At 41.1% G+C, this 21,911-nt stretch overlaps 1 protein-coding gene across 1 annotated transcript in view; it reads right to left on the bottom strand.

Annotated features, from left to right (window-relative positions):
- BARX2 (BARX homeobox 2) overlaps positions 1 to 16,296 on the bottom strand; it is a 53,545-nt gene extending 37,249 nt beyond the window's left edge. Inside the window, exon 1 of the mRNA XM_073321082.2 lies at positions 15,801 to 16,296. Coding sequence (XP_073177183.1) covers positions 15,801 to 15,987 — 187 coding nt within the window. The 5' untranslated portion in view covers positions 15,988 to 16,296. The remainder of the gene's footprint in view (positions 1 to 15,800) is intronic.
- Positions 16,297 to 21,911: the final 5,615 nt, after the last annotated feature.

Raw genomic sequence — 21,911 nt, 5'->3', positions numbered from 1 at the left:
GGTCTATCCTTTCTACATGGCACAGGTGCCTCTCTGGCTATTAAATTAGTTAGTTTAGTTGAATCACCTTTCTGAAGAAAATGGTGACATTAACTTGAACTAATGTTGCAAACCCAGATAGTAATAATACTTTGTATTTCTCTAGCACAGTGTTTCCCAGACTTCTTCCACTGCTCATGCAGGGAAAGCCCCTGGCGGGCCAGGCCAGTTTGTTTACCAGCTGGGTCTGCAGGTTCGGCTGATCGCGGCTCCCAGTGGCTGCGGTTCGCAGCTCCAGGCCAATGGGGGCTGCGGGAAGCAGCGCGGGCCTAGGGACGTACTGGCCGCCACTTCCCGCAGCTCCCATTGGCCTGGAGCAGCGAACCGCGGGCACTGGGTGCCGCGATCGGCCGAACCTGCGGACGCGGCAGGTAAACAAACCGGCCCAGCCTGCCAGGAGCTTTCCCTGCACGAGCAGCGGAACAAGTTTGGGAACCACTGCTCTGACACTTCACTTCAAAATCCTTTATAAAGGTGGGTAAGTGCTGGTCTCATTTTACTGATGGGGAAACTGAGGCATGGTGAAGGAAGTAATTTGCTGAAGATTACACAGTGAGTCAGTGGCAGAATTGAGGAAAGAGTTCAGAGCTCCAAACCTTCAGCCCTCTCTTATATAGTTCTCAAAACTCTGTGAAGTTCACTGATCTCCATTCACAAGAGTGGCATGTTCCAAGCTGCCAGCTTAGCAGGCTCTTTCTGTATACCTATACTGACACAATTCCTTCTCTCCTTACCCCCCCAAAACTCCCATTGACTTCAGTGAGTAATGGGGGGGAGAGTTGAGTCAAGAAGAATTTGGGTGCACAGTCTACAGCATCCAATGAGTTGAATTGACCCTTCAAACATCTGTGCTAACTAAGTCTTTATTTTGATTGACTTCTTGTTGTAAGATGCCAGAAGCTTGGATGGAGAATGCTTGGGTAGAGCAAAAATAGATTAAGTAAATGAATGAGGAGACAGAGCGATCACTGTGCACTTTTGAATCAAATCTCAAAGCACAAAATGCTCGAGCTCTAACTGGAGTAGTAGCTCTCCAGACACATATATTAAGGCCTGGTCTACACTTAAGATTTACATCTATATAGCTGCCTCACTCAGGGCACCCTGAGCAATGTAGCTATGCTGGCCTGGCCCCCAGTGTAGATGCAGCTAGGTCAATGGAAGAAGGCTTCCTTCGACCTACCTACCATCACACGGGAAGATGGTGTTACTACACTGATGGGGGGAAAAAACCTTCCCTCCATGTAGGTACTGTAGCTATGCTAGTATAGTCCCCTAATGTAGACATGGCCTCAGTTGATCATAAGATTGACAAGTGTTTCCAGTTTTAGAACCAGTTGTTGGAGGTGAATGATCTGTGATGGGTTAAGAATAGCTAAATAATAATGCCTATTTCTATAGCACTTTTCATCAGTAGATCTCAAAGCACTTCACATTTTTTAACGTATTTATCCTGACAACACCCCCTGAGGTAGGGAAGCATCCACAGATAAGGAACTGAGACCCAGAGGCTGAGTGACATGCCCCAGGTCACATAGGAAGACCATGGCAGAGCAGAGAATTGAACCTGGATTGCTCATATCCTAAGCAAATACCCTAAGCTCTGGACTATCCTTCCCTGAGCACAGGTGAAAAAGCCAACATTTTGAGAAAAATATATTTAACAACACATTGCACCTTAAACTGTCCTACACACCAGAAGCCAAAAATTAACTCTAGGCTTCTTCTGTTTTTGTTTTTGTTTTTTTAACTAAGTAATAAAATAAAGAGAATAATTCAGTGCCAAGAGAAGCTATTCAACTGCAGCTTTTTTCATCTATAAAAACTACACCAGTGAAGCCTCTTATAGCAATGTCATTTTTTTCATAGAACAACTTCCCTCTAAGCAGAGGTTTTGTGTAATTCAAATTACAACTGGTACATTGCAACGCATGGAAACATTCTGGGGCTGTCATTGTTCGCCATGGTCAATGGAGTTTTTCTGTATGTGAATTCATCATAAGCAGGTTCCATTACATGTGTGTGTGTGTGAGAGAGAGAGAGAGAGAGAATATGAATGAATAGATAAAACATTATATTTATCTATTTTTTTAACCTGGCATCAAGGTTAACATCACCAGTGAGTTAACACCAGTCATGTCTACAAGTTCAGTATGTATGAATACGTAATAACATTCAGTTTTATATATTACTTTTAATCAGCAGATCTCAAAGCAGTTTACAAACCAAGGATAAGTATAATCATGTCCACATTACAGAGGGGAAACTGAGACACAGAGAGCAAAAGAACACAGAGAGATCTATTACAGGAATAGAACCCAAGTCTTCTTACATGTGGTACAAAGCCATACAATATGGACTGCTTTTGGTGTAGTGACTCAGAGTACATATAGAGAATTAAAATGCAAATATTTTTAAGTTGGAATGTGTAACATGAAAAGCACTTATCACTGCATTAATTCTCTGGGTGGTGTGGAATTCCATTCTTCTTGACAAAGGGAGACAGGGGTGTGTCTTTTTTGCACTGTTACGCGTGTATTTATAAAATTGCAATGAGTGTTTTGTAAAACACTTGTGAGACCACTTAAGTGGGCTTGTCCCTTATGGAACTGCACTGAAAACAGAATGCAGATGTAAAAGGAAAGATGAAATCACAATTCAACTATTTGATAGAGCAAAAGAAGATGATATGTGATGTCTCATAGGAAGCAGTTTCCTAAATCGCCAAACCCATAATACAGCCAATTTACCTGGCTAAACAATGTTGCAGAACTTAAAGGCTATTGTGCCAACTGGGCTCTCAATTTCTAAGCAGCTTCCCATTTATTTCAGTGGAAAGTCTCATTTAAAAAGAAAATAAAAGACCTGAGATGGTCCTAAAAGAACCTCAATCCATTTAGTCAGTATTTTTCACTCACATCCTTAGTTGTATTTTAAAATGAGCGGAAGGCCACAATGACTACAGAGTTAGATAGCCTGATCTTCAGAGGTCCTGAGCTCCCGATTTGCTAGGAATGTGGGTGGCTCAGTATTTCTGAAAATCAGGCCGTAATTAGTCCCGCTAGCCATTGGGCTTTTTCCTTTTTATGAAAGGGAAGGGAAATATCTGGGAATGTTTGCAAAACATAATCAAAATCTAACTGCTGCTTGTCATTTGCACCTGCTCCTACGGGGCAGTAGTAGAAGGTGAACACAGCCGTTAGACAGGTTTCAGAGGAGCAGCCGTGTTAGTCTGTATTCGCAAAAAGAAAAGGAGTACTTTTCTTACAGCCATTAGAAACATTCTGGACCACAGTCTCATTTACACTAAGGCTCCTTTGCACTGCTCTGGAATTTCCATCCACTTTAAGACCCTTTTACACAGCCGGAGCAATGTAAAGCGACCTTAGTGAAAATGGGAATCGGGCCCTTCATCTTTCATTTTGACACAGCTGTTTACAAAGTGTGACAATAAAACAGGCCCCAACACCAAACCCTGCAGAATTCCTTTCAATGTTTGGCATAGAGTAAAAGGCCTCCTGTCTATGGAAGGACAAATATAGTCCACTCAGATAGATAAGAATGAGCCCTACTCATTCCCACTTATACAGTCACAATCCACAATGTCCAAAGTTTTTGACTGATCGACGGAGACAGCACTAGGAACCCAACCCCATGAGCACGGCCTGTCCCTCAGAACAAACACAAGCATGGGGACACTAGACTTGTCAGCATTCAAGTGCTATAAATAGACACATTTGGGAACATACCTTTGAATTCTGCAGAAAATAATTACATTCGGAGAAATTTTGGGAAGCACTGAATATAAAAAGGATCAATATTTTGGATTTTAAAAAAACCAGGAACTCTCTCTCCTACTTAAAGGCCCATAACATGAAATAGAGAAAGTCAGGGTTAAAAGTAATAATTTACAAAGCAAATACCCTGACCTTTGTTGCTGATAACTCCTTACAAGAATCCTAGAAATGTAGGGTTTGAAGGCAACTTGAGAGGTCATCTAGTCTATTCCCCCATCCCAAGGTAGAACCAATTAAACCTATATTATTAAACCTGAAAGAATTTACAAGCTTACCTCATTTTTTATCATGTATGTTGTGTACCTTTTGTACTTTGTGCTTCACTCAGCTCAGACAACGGAAACAAACTATAATCCTTATCATGCTGGAACCTGATTTGCAAATGCTTAAGCATAACTTTACTCACATGAGTAGTCCCTTTAACACAATGGCCTTACATGAGTAAAGTCACATGCAAGTAGGTGTGCAGGGTTGGGCCCTTTCTAAGTTATTCTCTAGTCAACTTCACTTGCTTGTTCTGGTGTGATTTTCAACAATATAGGCTTTGATAGATAGAAACATAGTTATAATGTTACTTGTTATAACATTGTTTAACAACAGCCAAGTGCTGTAACATTTGCTTCCAAGTACTGTGAGAGACGTCTAAATCCAAACAACAAAATGGGTCCATTAAAATTTAAAAAAATAAATCTATCAGTCTGAGTCTTCATAAAAACTTTTGTTGTAACATGACTTAAATATAGGTGCTAAACTACCTTATAATGTGACTTAAGTCTTTACAATGAAAGCATGATTCAAATTGACTCATTGAGGCACTGATCCAACTCATATTTTATTGACTTCAGTAGGAGTGGAATGGAGTCATTCTTAATAAAACAATCCATCAATTGTTCTTCACCCACATCCCAAACTCTGTTCCATCATTAATTATTGTTCTAGAATGTATTGCAATGAAGCAAAACCAACTATTCCAATTCTGACACAGTCCCCTACTACTCAATGGCCAAATTTGCTATTAGAGAGAGCAGGTGGGCGAGACAATATCTTTTACTTCATTTTGGTGAGTCAGGCAAGCTTTAGATCTTGCACAGAGCTCTTCTTCAGATCCGTGTAAACTCCAAAACTTGTGTCTCTCACCAACAGAAGTTGGTCCAATAATAGATATACCTCACCCACCTTCTCTCTCTCTAATATCCTGGGACCAACACAGCTACACCAACACTTCAAGCTTCACTGTTATCAAGTGATCTAAAACAAATCTGCTCGTGAAAAGCAGGTAAAAAGGACATCAGTCTGCAATTATCTACAGTTCCTTCTATCACCCTCCTGCTTTATAGACTATTTCAAATATCAAGTATTCCAGCATTCAGCCCTCAGAAAATAAAAAGCATTGCAACTGTTGAGGTCTAATGGGAGTTTTGAACAAAAACAGATGGAAGGATAAAGACAGGTGTGTTTGTAAAATATTCATGGAAACGCTCGGCAATAAAACAGGAGATTATTCATTATTATTCTAGGTTTCAGTGAGATTTTTCACATCTTTTATTGCTTGCTTTTATATATTTCAATATAGCTTTGTGGCTACATTTTTAGCTCTTCCATATAAGTACATTAGTACAATGAATCATATCCAGGGATTAACCTTATTAATCTTAAAAGATCTCCTAAGTAACCACAAACATTTCTTTGCCTTGCAAAACACCTCTCTCAAGCCACCCATCCTTGTGTGTTTACTTAAAAGAGGTTTTATTATATATGTGTAGTATACAGGGAATAGGCTCCTGTATGCCTAAAAAGATAGAATCCTGTTCCCTCTTCTGCTTTAATAATGAGGATTAAAGCTGATCAGGATTTTTTGGATGAATCCACTGAAATCAAGGGATTTGCCTCATTTGAGGATATGGCCCTGAGTAACATATTGTTTTTGCCATGCGTAATCTGGAGTATAAATGTTCTATTAATATATGGATCCCTAAAATGCAGGGCTTCTCCTCCAAAACAGCAGTGTGAGTGAAGTACTGTACTTGGACTAGGTTTATATTGAAAGCTCTCTCTTATTTTGAAAGAAATCTGTAAATAGTGTAAGAACACTACATGACATACCCAGAAAATGTAGGAGCTGATAGTTCAAGTTTTAACTTGGATGAGCAGTCCCATTAAAATCAGTCAACTGATTACATGAGTCAAAAATACGAATGCGGTAAAGTTCTGCAATCTAGAATACACACACACACACAGCTATTGTTAGGGTGTTTTCCAAGCCTCAGAGACAAAAACATTTGAAATTTTTCCATCAAAACTTTTTGCGTGAAAAAAATGTCTCTTTTTCAATGAAACAAAAGTTTTGCTGAAAATGTCCGTTTTTGTCCCCCCAAAATGGGCTTTCATAAAAAAAACCTTGAAACCCGAAAATAAGCCTTTTTGTTAGTTTGCGGATTGTGGTTTTTAGACCCATAACATTTCAAAGAAAAGCTGACAGAAATATTTTTTTCAATCAACATTTTTCCAGAGGAGAAAAAACAAATCATTTCCCAGCCATCTCTAATAATGGACACGATCCTGGTATCCCAGAAAACCAGTCATTGACTTCACTGAGAGCAAATTCCCTTATTGCAATATATATACATACACCGCACAGCTATGTGGAGGTACATATAGAATAAATGTTGTTATGGTCTAAAAGAAAATAATTTGGGGTAGATAACTTAGCAAGATTCTGAATTGTCATCTCATGTTCGAGGGAGAGGGGAATCGTCACAAGGAAGCAAGTATATTTCTTCAAAAATAAACAGCTTGGCCCTCCTGCTGCTACAGCTTACACTTTATGCTGGTATAACTTCACTGACTTTATTGGAGTTGCTCCTGATTTACACAAGGGAAGCTGAGAGCAAAATCAAACCCTTTGTGTGACCCCTGGTCTATATAAAACTCAGTATCCACCTAAGTACTTAAATGGCCTCCTCACCATAGCATGTTATTGATTACCCAGAGTTCCTTAGAGCTGCATTCTGTCCATTAGGGATAGTGGAAAGGATTCAGTTAATAAATGAAAATGGACGGTAAAATGAGGGGAAGAAGAAAAATATTAAATATTTACTTTGTGAGCCCAGATCGTAATACTAGAATTTTTCAAAGATGCCACTAAAATGAAACTTTTTAATCAATTTCACATTGACCCACAAGAAGCTTCCCAGCAAGACCCTGCTCAGTTGCTAGGAACTGAAGCACACTCAGAATAAAAGCCATCCGGAGGCAGAAATACACAACAGGAATCCACCTCTGGTGTTTTCCTGGATGCAAACACTTACAAGACCTCAGGATAATGTGCTATACTTAAGCCTGCTCTGAAACACATTCTTCACACTCAGACAACATGTGTGAACGATGAAGCACACGGTTCTATGAAAACATTCCTATCAGGCCTGGAAACTAAAAGCAAAGCAAACGAGGGACAGTCATCTGTATCTATGTTGAACGGTATGGGTGGATATCAGTTGAGGTCATTTCCATGAGACCTACTCCTGCTCTCCCTTATACCACTGTATTGTAGTGTATTCCATCAATTTAGACCTGCTTTCCTCTGGTGTACATGTTAGCAGAATCAGGCCCTATGTCCTGTTTCTAGCTAATTCAGTTAAAACAGGTAAGGATCGACAGCCCTTAGTGAAACCGGTACCTCCCTACACTTGTATATGCTACCAGCCTCCACAACCCAGCTGGAGGGACTCTTCATGTTTTCACTTTGATGGGACTCTTCATGTTTTTATACACTCTGAAGACCCATGGTCCGACCCAGAGTACACCCCAGACCCTCATGGAAATCAGGGAACGATTGGGGCTGTGCAAGGAAATCAGGGTCCAGTCCCTTTGTGGGCCAGATTCTGCTGTCAGTTACACCCATGCAGCCCCTCTGAGTAGAACCGAATGCTTGTATCCAAATGTACAGAAATCAAGGAGGCTGCACAATAGTAACCATGAGCAGAGTTTGGCCCCCCTCTCAACACGCATCAGCACTGGTTAATAAACATGTACAATGAATACATCTAGTAATCTTTTTGCAGTGTCCAGCTGCTAATTGTCAAGGGCCCATTCCACACATCATATTTCTACTGTATATTGCCTCCAATAGCATATAACCATACCTCACTTATACATTTTTCAATGAGGACAAAAGACACAAAGGTATTTGAAGGTCATCACAGATTCCGGAACCCTTCTCTATCATCCAAGCCCCCTAAATTAACCCCCACCATGGCCGATGGCTGCGTCCTTGCTGAATTCAAAACTTTTGAGATGTTCATTCTGTGGTGCCTGCATTTTACGGATGCCCACAAAACACCACCACTAATAATTAATAAAATACTATGTGCCGTATCACACCATCAGTTTTCCAACAGAGTGCTCCATTGATTCCAATGGGTGTTCTATTTAAAAATCCCTGGTACATAGGGTGACCAGATAGCAAATGTGAAAAATGAGGGACAGTTTTTCGGGAGGACAGGGGGTTATAGTTGCATAATAAGACAAAGCCCCTAATATCAGGACATCTGGTCACCCTACTGGCACATGATTCTAAGGTAATGCACTGAAAATACCCTTGGGTGGGCTCAGGTAGTACTCAGTCAAGTTTTTAAGCAAACGTGTTGTCCAAGTGAAAATCTTGGCTTATTTATGTCTGTGCTTATTTTTCACACAGTGATACAAAAGTGATATAGTATAGGGCTCCTTTGTAATGCTGAATCATACTTAACCACAACTGGACTGAGCTTTGATTGCTTCCCGTGTTGTGGTCCTATTTCCTCTTCCCTTGATGTGTTTGCCACTGTTTTATTCCAGGCAGTTTTCCCTTTTGTTAGTTACTTTATTCATTATTATTAGCAATGGGCTAAAGCTACAAAATTCAGGTTTGGATTCAAATTTTAGAAACCCCAAAATTTGGAGTTGTTCAGATCTGGGATTTTCTGTTCGGTTTCAGTAGAAAGAGAAGGGTCATTTGCAATATGCAGACGCCCGATTCAGCTTTGAATCTCAGACACCGTCAAAGACTGAGTGTATTCAGGTCTGAGACATTGGCTCAGGCCCTTCTCTAAATATTTAATTATTGTTATCATTAGCCAACTCTTTATTTTCTTTCATGTGTCATATTTTGGCATTTGCCACTTTATAAATTATTTTTTCTGCTGCAGATATACAGAACACATCGGACAAAGTCTAGGCACCCTGAAGCACACCAAGATCTTTAAAATTATTATTATTAGATCAAAAAGAAAAGGAGGACTTGTGGCACCTTAGAGACTAACCAATTTATTAGAGCATGAGCTTTCGTGAGCTACAGCTCACTTCCTCAGATGCATATCGTGAGGAAGTGAGCTGTAGCTCACGAAAGCTCATGCTCTAATAAATTGGTTAGTCTCTAAGGTGCCACAAGTCCTCCTTTTCTTTTTGCGAATACAGACTAACACGGCTGTTACTCTGAAACCTATTATTAGATCAGTTAGGGACTGATCCTCAGTCATTATAGGTTGACACAACTCCACTGAAGTCGACAGAGTTATGCCGATTTACACTAGCTGAGGATCTGGCTTTTCTTTGGTATAATAATTGCATCAGTACTTTTTCCTGCCAAACTTTGATTTATGCTAGACAGGAAGATGTTTGTCTTTTGAGATTCTGACAAAGCTCAAGTTTTTGTTAGGTTATGACTGAAAGGCAGAACAATGTGTGCGTGGATGGTTCGGAGGAGAGTCTTATGGCAAAGTCTAGCCTTTATGATTTTCTCAAGAAAAATTACAATGTTTGGATATGCTGATATATCTCACTGTATATTAACATGGATGTATGATACAGTCTCCCTACATTGTAAAGTATTTCTTCAAGTGCCTTACTAATATTAGGAATATTTAGGAACTATTTTTAGGATTATCTTAATAAAAGATCCAGAGTGATCTGGAGACTTATACTTGAGAAATAATTATTCATATTTTTTCTAGGGTTACTGTTTTCTTTTGAATTTTGTCTTTACTGTTTGACATCAATCAATAGGATTTTATTTGCCGTTGTAACTGAAACTGACAGATAAAATGTTTTTTAAAAAGAGAGACTTGTTTTCTTGTTTGCATCACTGTACAAGAAGAAAGTGACAGCAGTATCAGTTCCTGTTCGCAGAACCTTTTATAGGTGTTGAACTCGATAGAATCTGATGAAGTCTGCACCTGCTGCTGTTTTGGGGCTATATTAAAAAAATTGATGATTTTGGCCTCTCTCTCTGGTTTTTAGTTCCGGACAGATAGAGTTGTGTTATACTCCTGTGATGGCAATTCAATCCCAGTTGAAGATGCATGACTGACAGGAGCTTTGGTGTACTCAGGTGTAAATTAGTCTGGTAGAAGGTATTACCCACAACTTTACATTTGTTTTATTTAACTGGATTAATACAGCTGTTATGTTTCAGATCATAGGCTTTGGATGGAAGGGGATCTCATTTTTCTCCACACTTTGATACACATGCTGTATCCATTCCCCTTTCCTTTCCCACAGTTCCCTGCTCTCCCCCAGGAACTCCGTAACAGTATCCCTTCAATTAAAAGGAAAAGGTCTGGCTAAACATTAGCCCAACACAATTGGTTTCCACCCTGATTTTCAATTGTGTCCCAGATCAAATTCAAAGTGGAGTTAGCTTGTCCATTTCTTAGGCTTTTTCAACCCAGACCACATGGGATTTCATATTGCTCTGCAGTCATTGGTCTTAAAACTGAGCTGTGTTAAGACATAAGAAATCTACGTTCACCGTGTGATTTCCTAAAAGTTGACAAGCCTGACAGAAGTTCAGGAATATCAAATATTTGCTGCGTAAGCCCACAACTTCCCATAGGATCCAACATTTACAGATGCCCTGTAGTTTAATCCACATACCAAAAAGAGAGAGAAAAGAAAACAGTAGCCCAAAAAGTTTTAACCTGGGCCTCTCCTTATCTCCCTTAGGGAAAGATGTCAAACAACTATTCAAGTTTCCAATAGGTTTTACATTAGAGAGTCATATTTCTCAAGTCTCAGGTAAAAAATATATATATAGAACTGAGTCATGTTTCTACTGAAATCAGCGGAAAGTATCATTTCAGTGGGAGCAGAATAAAGCTAGGAAAGTCACCTTTGGAAGCATGCTGTTCCATTGGTATCTATCAAGGAGGATAACTAGGAGAGGATTAACATTTTCAAAAGGGCCGAAGGAGATTTAGGAGTTTAAGGCCTTGGCTATACACAAAAGTTGTAGCACTTCTACTATTCCGATATAGCTAAAATGGTACAACTCCCATCAATGTGGATGCAGTTATAGAAGTGCTTATACTAGAATAGCATTCCCATATGGGCAGGCAAATAAACTATACCAGCGAAAGGCACCTTGTTACCAATATAACTGCATCCACGCTAGGGGTTGTATCAGTGTAACTACTTCAATTAAAAAAATAAAATAAAAGCGTACCCCTAACTGAAATAGTTATCCTGATACAAAAACTGTGTGTAGACCAAGCTTCTAAGTCATCAGGGCATTTTGAAAATTTTACTCAAGTTCTGCTGAGCAACAGTACAGATGTTGTGGGAGATGGAATACATAGAGTAGACAAACACAATGAATGCCCTGCAATGTCAGCTTTGATGAACTGAAATGGAGCCCTGACACAAGGCTCTTGGGGTTCTTTTATATTCAACAAACCCAGTGAATGTAAATAGTTTAGAAGCTGCGTAGAGCAAATACTATTTGTTTTTATTACTATTTAACATCAGGGACTCCAGGGATAACATTTTGTTTTTAAGTATCCAGTGCCCTGGCTTTTATTTTTCAAAGGATCCAACTTATTTTGAAGGGACCAATTCCAGGAAAACACAATGAAGTTACAGGTTGGCCCTAGAAACTGATACATCTTTGATTTCCAAACACTTACAGTATACATCACCCCAAGAGCTAACCGGGTGTCAAGTTTAATGAGTGAAATCAAGATTAAAAAAAAAAAAGCCAATAAACAGGATAGAATTAATACAGGTTCATTCAAGCATATTTTTGTTTACTTAAGATAAATATTATGCATTTTGATAATGTATTCCTACTCAGTTGGAAGTGATGTCTGAAGGCTTCTCTGACCTTCAAATCATACAATAACAAAACCCCCAAAATAGAAAACTTTAAACAATAGAACTACAGCAATTAATAAGTCGGGTTAGTTAGTTAGTTGCTACATAATATGCAAAGACCATTTAAATGAATGAACAGGGATATTCTTACAGTCCGAGATATCAGAGTCCAAGAAGCTAGCATCAGAGAGCTATTAACAACCATCTGAAAAATATTCCTCTTTATTAGGAATATATAATTTTTGGCATCTGATTATAGTGGATCTTAACCATCACATATAGTTGAACCTGGCTAACTGTTTTGTGCTAAGTTATATACTTGTAGGGCCTTCTCATTGCTTTTTGTCAACAAATGTCAGGCATTTACATTTCTTCAGAAAATGTATGGACATCATAATGGGTCTCTTTTATAGTGAGGTTATTCCCCCTGCCCCTCCCAATTTTACGCTGGGCATGATCCAAACCCAACAGGAGTCTTTCCATTGACTTCAACAGGCTTAGGTTCAGAGATGTGAACATCCCCCTCAATCAGAACTTCAGTCTGCCCCTTTTGGATACGTTGAAACGATTCAGAACTTTCATTCTCCTTCTCTAGCACACTCTGCAGGGTGAGCTCATTCTGTGCTAACTCTACTGCACATGTTAAATATTTAACTCTTGACCGTAGGCAAAAGAAAAATGTTTTCCCTTTGGCGATGAAGTGAGCTGTAGCTCACGAAAGCTCATGCTCAAATAAATTGGTTAGTCTCTAAGCTGCCACAAGTACTCCTTTTCTTTTTGCGAATACAGACTAACACGGCTGTTACTCTGAAACCAGTGCTTCTAAGAGCTCTCTTCCGATCAGAAAGGGGCAATGTTGGATACCTGTGCTGCTTAGACATAAGACATTTTATATCATCAACCCGAGAGGGGACCTCAAACAAATTTTTTGGCCTGTCTCCCTTAGCCAGCTTGGAGAGTAAATGCATCAAAATGTAAAAAGACAGCCAAGCAGTAGGGCAAATGCCACAGTGCGACCTTTTCTTTTGAAATGTTTGGTGTGGACTGTAGGTGATTATTTGATTTGCTTTATTATTTTTTTTCTTTCATCTTTATTTTATTTATGGGTTTAACTCCATTTCTTGGCCAATGACAGAATTTCCTCTCTGTTATAATAAAAGGATTCACATGACCTAAATTTTTAACTGTAGCTATTGTTAAGAATTACACCTGAGAGGACACGCACACAACCGGTGGCTTACAGGTTGAAAGTGTAGACTATTGTAGCCTCTTCTCTTAGGGTTTTAATCCCACCAGCAAATCCCTCCCAGTGCTTCTCAACCAATGAAACTTTATGAAGCATATTCCAGTAGAAACCAGAATCTTCAGTCAACCCAGTCATGGTATAAATCAGATGGATTTGGGGCTATTAGCAGAATCCCTAGTGGAAATTCAATGAACTACTAAACACAGAAAGTAACAGGGTTTAAATAATTAGAACATGTGTGTCATGATAGCATCATCCATGATCAGCTGCTAAGTCAGTTCATTTGACTATGAATTATTATCTCAGCCTTGCAAAACCAATGTTTTCCATAGGTGGCATGGAATCACCCATAAAAATACACTCAACCTTCCCACGGGCTTGATGATAACGTAACAGCTAAAGACCGTTTATTCATCCATCAAAACTAAATCAGAAGCGCTTACCCCAGATAAGCAGCTAAGAATTGTTTTATAATGCTGAGCTATTTTTATAGCCCTGTAAATTATTGGGTTCTTGCCCCTCTGAAAGTCTTGGAGCATTTTTGGTAACCTACTGTCTTTTATGGTACTTCCCCTCTATGTAAAATAGAATTTTCCTACAGTGAAAATAGAAAAATCTTTACTCCGAGTGGAAGGTTTGTCTGGTCCAATTCCTGCATGACTGGAGTTAACGGGTGTTTTGCCATTGACTCCAACATGGGCAGGATTGGCCCTCCGTAAGGATTTGCAGCCTGCACTCTGCTGTGCATTGGAGCCATTGGGGACTTTTATTCCACTTTTGCTATTGACGGAGTTTCACTAGCTAAACTGTAGCAGAGGATTAGCTGCAAAAAATCCCTTGCCAGTGGGATCTTGATTAATAACTATCCCTTCCACCAGAAGTATGTCATCGGTTGGTTAAAAACCAAGCAGGAATCAATATGAGGAAATTTATTATGAATAGGAACTGCACTATAATCACCCTCCCTCCAAAAGCAGGTATAATTGGCATTTTCTACAGTATTGGTCTCCAGCACCTTTCCTGACATTTAACGAATAATATTTTCAAATTGGGGTATCGAGGCAGGGGGAGCTGTAGACCTTGCATGAACGAAATAAGTCCCGATTTTAAAAAAAAATTAAAAATCTGTGTGTCAGACTGATGTCACTTAAATCAAGTTTTACACCAGTATAATTTCATTCACACCAGTGAGGTTCCTCTTCATTTACTCCCAGGTAATTGAGAGAGGAATCAGGGGCCAAACTGTGGGGCATCAATCTGTAAGCAGCACTCCTCACTGATTTCAGCAGAAACTTCTAGTATTTTCAGGTTCAGAACATTCCATGTCTTTTTCACATCCGCATCACCAGGAATTGGTCCTTTAGAAACATTTTTTGAAATAACTTTGATTTTTTTTTAAAAATTATCATTTTTATCATTAGATTCTCCAAAGTTATAAATGTTTCTACTAAAAGCGTGTGGGGAGGACACAGAGTTTTGGGGAGAATAAAAGTCTGCTGAGCCATCTAACTGCTTAGCGGTCTTGCAAACTTCACAGTGTCTTAGCGAGGAGAAAACTTTTCTGCCTATAATGTATCAGAAGAGTGGCATTTATTTTGGGTGCACGCCTAACAAACTGCATCAGACTAATTTGTTTTCAAAAGCACATATGGCTCTGATTCTGTAAATCACTTCCACTGAAGGCACCCATCAGTTGAAGTGAGTGGGCTCCACAACTGTTCAGGGGTCTACTAGTGCAAATCTGTATATAGGATCCAGCCCTGTGTTTGTAACATGAACAGAATGTTTTCCATTTTCCCATTTGGTACGTCCTAACTTATTCCAAAGCTAATGGGAGATTTGGGTATCCAAATAATGCAAGATCAAGCCATTGAACAACAGTGGAACTATTATTACTAGGGCTATTAATTATTATTATTAATAATTATTATTTATTCGTGTTCCCACTGATGTCACTGACAATTTTATAAGTGACTTTATGAGTCTTGATCAGGGCTTTAATCCATCTCCTAGGGGGTATATATGTTCTGGATTCCCCCCCCCTCCATTTATTTGTGGATGTTCCAGAGAGAGCTGAAGCTGGGTCTGTTGTAAATAGGGAAGTAAATAGGGTGTCACTGGATATTGAGCAAACCACAGAAAAATACAGAGAGTAGAGGAAAGATGCATGGACTGGCTGAGGAGTTTGTGAACGTTTTGGCCAGAGAGGAGATAGTTTAGGGGAAAGGGTTTCCCTTAGCTTCTCCGCTACAAATATGTCATTGTGCACGCAGAGTCCACACTGGGAAACAGAGCTACTTTATTGCCCCACCACCACACACACAAAAAGGGCTTTGCTTGCAAATCTTTTCTGTGCCTTCTCAGCTCCCCACCACACACTGGCTTGTGCCAATCCCAGGCTAAACCCTAGTGCCCAGGGTTCTTGCAAAGACAAAAATCCCTTCCCTTGTGGTGGCTGGGTGCTGCAAAATCCCAGGGAGCTTGGTGCCAGGGTCAGACACACACACTCACCCCCCAGATCCAGCCTTCCTGGGAGGTAGATGCAGAAGGGGAAGGGCGCGGGGAAGAGATGAGAAAATTAAAGCTCTTACCAGTACAGGAGTGCAGAGGTTTGGGTCTGACGATGAGGGAAGGGCAGACAGAGTAAAGGGAAAGTTTCTCAAAGTAATCGCAGGTCTCCTTGGATAGGATCTCATCGATCATGAAAGTCTTGTAGCGCCTCCTGGCTGCCTTGAGCTGCCCGGGGGACGCGAGCCTCAGCTCGCCATGGCAGTGCATGGTGGAAGCCGCCGCGGGTTCAGCCTCCTTCCCCGAAGAGCGGCCCAGGCTTTAGGACGCCGGGGGGGGGGAGGACCTCTCTCTCTCCGGGGAGCGGAGAGGGTCCCGGGGAGCGGAGCAGGGCTGCCAAAGGGGGGCCCGCACCCCAGGCGCGGTCTCTGCGGCTGGCCTGGCTTTGCAGGGGCGAGGGAGCGCTCTCCAGCGTGCGCTCGCTCGGCTGCTATATAAACCTCCCGGTAAGCATCTCGCCGAGCCCTTTTTAGGACACTTCAGCTGTCAATCAGGGCAGCCTCCGGCTTCTCCTGCGCTCATCCCCTGCGCTCCATGCTGCCCCCAGCTCGCGGCTGGGAGGATCCCGGGCGCACGGGCGCGCTCGCTCTATTTTAAGCGACCGGGGTGTGTTTTCAATTCGGCTTTGCCTTCTCATGCTGGAAAGGTTCCAGGGTGACTTCCCCCCAGCACCAGCACCACCACCACTCCTCCCTCCACTTAGTTTGAGGCTTGAAAATCCAAGTAGCAATGTGGTCCATCAGGAAGTTATTAAGCACTTTGGAACAATTGTATTCCGAGAGCGAATACACACCAGCGCTCTGAAATGTGTTGCAGAGAGAGAGAGAGAGAGGGAAGCTTCCTTCGCTTCAGAACAATTAACTACCCACTTCTCTGCCTTTGCACGAACTGTCTAAGAAATACTCGTTGTGGGGGGGAGATGTACTTGTGGGTTTATATCTGTGCACACGCCAACCCACAGATGAGTATTTCTTTACCGACAGTTCGTGTAAAGGGAGAAAAAATAGAAAGTAGTTAAGTGGTCTGAAGCTAATAGAGCTTTAAAAATGGCTAAACCATCAAGGAATTTGCTGTTTTTGCGGCCAAGGGCTTGGAATATTACGCAGAGAAAACTAGAGATGTTCCCTATTGTAAACACTTTCTTCACCAATGCAGCATTAGTCGCTACTGGGTTGTTTTCAGATGAGTTTCTGCCTGGCCATTTTCTCTCCGCTGTTTATTGGAGAGCTTTGTGATCTTTGGAAATGCAGGTTTCCCCCCTACTGAACACCTCGCTCCGGAGTATAAAGCTCACACAGATTAAAATGGAAAGAGAGTCTTGGCACATAGCGTCACTTTCATTGCTTGCAAGTGTTTTGCAGAAATTATTTTTTAATGTTCCATAATTGTTCTTCTTAAGTGCTGCTCATTTTCTCGTCTCCTTTTAAGCAATCATGTGTCAATTTCGTTTAATTCTAAAGATTATTAATTTTTCTTTGTTGTTTAATTTCAAATCCCTCTGGGCTTTCGTGCAATTTTCCTGCGCTTTGCAGAAGCCAAACCTTTCCTGGTGACTTAGCTCTGATTTTCATTTCTCTGGTTTATGTTCACACTGTGTCAATTCTTCCCGACGTGCAGGGAGAATCATTCTTGAGGCAGGGATTTGTATTGCTTTGAGAAATGATCCCACGCCTCGTTTTGAACAGGAATTTTTCAGCACAATTGTTTGAATTACTTTTGATATCAATTGTTGGTTGATTCTGGTCTATCCCTCATTAACTAAATTGCGTGAATCGACTCTACGATGCAAACAATTGTTAAATTAATTAAGAAAGTAGCTATATACTGAATTTTTCTCAGTATAGATTTATTATTAGATGTAATAAATACATTAATATATTCCCCAAAACCGTATTGCTCCCTTTTTTATTTTCAAAGTAACGTTGACCTCTAAGGGAACAAACCATATATTTTAATTTTTAGAAAGTTGAGAAATTATCGATTTCGTGTTTGTTTGGAAAGTACTGTGTTTGAAAGAGAAAAAAAACAATCTGGTCAGAGTCTTTAGCATGGAGTTTGTTTTGGTAACTTTTTGTCTGCTGTGGTTCCAGTTAAAAAACATATATGGGAATCCTATTCAGATTGTCTTCCGTTTGATCAGTATTTCTTTTTCCATTGCAAATAGTTTGGTTTTACGGTCTGTTTTGAGAACCATAAAAATAACATGTATATCCTTTCTAAACACGGTCAAAAATGGGAAGAGCAAGCTCAGGGAAACAGGCGACCTAATTTTGATGTTTTCTTCAAAGATAGAGCAATTTTTTAAATGTATGGAAGGATGCCTGTTTTAAAAACCCCCAATCAGCAATTTTTATAAATCAGGGAGAGAGAGAACACCCTTAATCTTAAAGAAAAGGAGGACTTGGGGCACTTGAGAGACTAACTCATTTATTTGAGCATAAGCTTTCGTGAGCCACAGCTCACTTCATCGGATGCATTCAGTAGAAAATACAGTGAGGAGATTTATATACAGAGAACATGAAAAAATGGGTGTGTATATAAATCTCCTCACTGTATTTTCCACTGAATGCATCCGATGAAGTGAGCTGTGGCTCACGAAAGCTTATGCTCAAATAAATGGGTTAGTCTCTAAGGTGCCACAAGTCCTCCTCTTCTTTTTGCGAATACAGACTAACCCGGCTGCTACTCTGAAACCTACCATTACTCTTGTTCCTTAAAAGTGATGAGGAACGCATCAATGTTTAAAATAAATAGTATTTTATTTACTTTGCTTGGAACATACTTAGTTTTTTTTTGTTGTTGTTGTTTTTGCTGCTGCTGGGAAATTAAAGGTGATTCCAGTCAACAGGAATTTCACTAAAAGGGGAAGGGATGAGTTCAAAAAAAATTGTTTTTATTTTTAAATTGAAGAACTGTTTAACTTGCTAAACCACCCCCCAAAACCTCGAGAGATTAGATTAATTTATAGTAATAATAGCAATACTCAGTTTGTAAATCGAAAAAAACCGAACAGATAACACGAATCATGGAAATAAAATAGCTCAGGATGACTCAAAGGGTCATAATAAAATAGCGAACGTTTGCTGATCATAAGTAAATAAATAAAGTCCTAAAGAAGTCGGGTTTGACTCCTGAAACGGGAAAACCCCACAATATAGGAAAGGAAATGGGGTCATGATACTTCCTTGCGTTTGCTGTGCGTTCTGTGTTTGTTGCTGGTGGCTGGAGACGGGCAATTTCCCCTTGCATTTCAGAGTGCATTGCTGGAGTGAAATGTCAGCTTCCCTTAAAGCTGACAAGACACAGACAGCAAAGCAATCTATGACATCTGCTAATTTTAGGGTGCAGGACAGATGCTGGGTGTGAAACAGCCTTTCATGAAATTGGCAAGCTGCAAAGCAGAGATCTATTTCAGTGGAGCTGTCCCTCTTTATACCCAGCTGATTCAAGGACTTGGGTCCTTTATTGTCCGGTTTATTTCACTCCTGCATCTGAAAGTCTGGTTCCTGGAAGATCTGGCGCGGATACTTCCGTCTTCAGCAGGTTCTCATCAGCCACTCCAGGAGCCGCAAACTCCCCTGCTAGATCCCAGGGCGAGCTGAATTGGCAGATGGGATCAGTTCTCTGAAGTGTCCAAACGAACTTTGTTAATAATGAGAATTTTTTTAAAAAAAGAAAAGAAAAAAGGCTAGAGCAATAAGATGGGTTATGTGGAATGAAACACACGCTGGCTGTCAATCATAAAAGGAGTGCTTTGGTCAGGAATAATCAGGGGTTTTGTTTCCAACATTAATGAAGTGGCTGGAAAAGCAAACATCTGCCAAAGAGACTCAAACCCCCCACAGCTGTTGGAGCCACCAAGCCTCTCCTGAAACAGGGCTGCCTGTCTGGTAACTCCTCTCCTCTTATTGCTTCACTCCCAAGAAATGGGGTTGGAGGGGGAGGAGAAGGAAGGTGAAATGCATGCCATGGTGTGTGCCTGTGAGAGGGGAGGGAATTGGCTGTAATTTGAGTGTGGGGGGCAGGATGAATACCTGTACTCTACAAAGGGCAGATCAGCCTGAGGTATAACAGTAACTGGTCTGGACTTCTGCATGTGCCCTTTTACTGCTGGGAGAAAGGACGGGGGGGGGGGGGAGGAGAAGAGTGTGGATGTATAAAAATCCAGGAACTTGATCCTGCAGCCCCTCGTCTCCCATGGGAATTTTGTTTGTGCAAGGACAGAATCAGAAATCAGGGAAGAAATTGGCAAGAAGCTAAGCAAGTCCATCTGCTTAGGGTCTTTCATGATGAAGACAAGAGAACTCATCCCTGTGACAGGGGAACACAAGCAAATTGTGCAAATAAGTCACCCACCTCCAGAAAGACACTTTGAAGGGAGAGAGGACGAGTGGCCTCGTACTGCCGGCTGCAGCAGGTATGGGTTCTGTCTCCAGCTCCGGTGCCGGCTTGTTGTTTGACCTCAATCCAGTTGTAGGACTTTTTGGACAACACGGATGGCCTGACTCACTGTTGGCCTGTGCCTTCATTTACATCTGTGCAGAGCAGGCATCAAATAATACCAAGCTCTTAGATAGCACTTTTCATCAGTAGATCTCACAGCAGTTGGCAAAGTAAAACAGAATTCTTAGCCCCATTTTACAAATGCTACCTAGTCAGAATGCACTGGCTTTGCACAGCTATGAATGACTGCAGGAGGTGCAGGCCCCAAGAACCTTGAGTAACTCTGGCACTGCTGGAAGAGTTCATTTTAGACAGTGCACAGGAGCTCTGAGAAGGGTTAGATGCTGCATCGTGTCTACTCTAGGACTTCCCCTATTTGCTAACGCTGGTGCAGCAGCACAGGGGAAAAGGTTGCTTTCTCCCTGCCCCTGCCATGGCTCGTCAGTCCCAAAGGACCCGTCAAAGCAGCTCCCTTCACCAGCACAAAATCCACACAGAGAGAGAACAATCTGGAAGGCAAATAGCATTTTGCCACCTGTCTGGTTCACCTCAAAAGCACCTGAGCCAGCGGTAGTCTATTTTTGGCAAAGTCCAAATTTCTTGGGCAAGGTCCAGATTCCAGAGAAAATAATAATTAAAAAAAGTAAATAAAAAGATTTGGGGGTCCATTCAGAAGCATCTGGTAGTCTGTATTTGGCCCCAGGTCTACCCATTGACTACCCCCGATTCTGAGCCATAAAACACATCACTTCTTGCCCTGCACTCTTTGCTGTTCCAAGGGCATCTCCAGAAGATCCCATGCTGCTATTTTTTAAGTCTCTGAATTTCTTTCCCTCTATTTCCAGTTCAACTCCTTTTGTGGGGAAAGTGACAGACGCATCAGTTTGCAGGATTATGATTTCAGGGATGCTCTATTTTCAGTCTTCTCATTAAAACCTGGATGAGGGGTAGAGAGAAGAGAAGGAGGAAGAAGGTTCTCTCAATATATGATTGGTGGGGCAAACGGCTGGGCAGGCAAACCACTGGAAATTGCTGCACTAGCCCCTGGCTGTGGATTTAGCACATCTGTTGGCTTCACTCACTCCACCTCACGCTGTGCCCAGAGAGATCAGGAGAAGGATTTGCCTTACATGACGTTCTTCACAATTTCTGCTTTCCTCACTGTCCTAAGACTGGTGCGAAGTGCCAGTCGTAGCTGATTTTGCATGTCAAGTCCTATTTCTATGTTTGGATGTCTAGGCTGGTACACTTTTCTTCCTGTACATCCCCACTTCCCCAGCCCTGGTTTATGCGTCCCGATTCTGGGCTCATAGCAGCTGCAAGAAAAAAAACCACACACAATTGTTTACCTGCCAAAAGGAGGCCTACATTTCTTGGCATATACTCAGGTGTACATAGTGTCTATACAACACCCATTAAAAAATCTGCACCACCCCATAAACATCTCTAAACATCTCAAATTCTGCCAGTGATCCTGCCACACGCCTGGTACAGATTTATTCTATCCGGTTTGGTGTGTTCCTTGGTGTCCTATATAATAGCAGGGCACACCCACTGCTGAGCTTGTGGAGTACAAAATAATGCAGTCTAGGAGAGCTTGCATTCCAAGGAGTCCAGTCTGGCCACTGCTGAAGCTGAAGGCAAAACTCCCTTTGATTTCAATGGGAGCGGGCCCTAAAGCAAGGGAAGCC

The sequence above is a fragment of the Lepidochelys kempii genome, chromosome 22, assembly GCF_965140285.1.
Source record: "Lepidochelys kempii isolate rLepKem1 chromosome 22, rLepKem1.hap1, whole genome shotgun sequence".
In the NCBI taxonomy this organism is placed as follows: domain Eukaryota; kingdom Metazoa; phylum Chordata; order Testudines; family Cheloniidae; genus Lepidochelys; species Lepidochelys kempii.
Note: the sequence above shows the minus strand (reverse complement) of the source record. Positions and strands in the feature narration are given on the sequence as shown.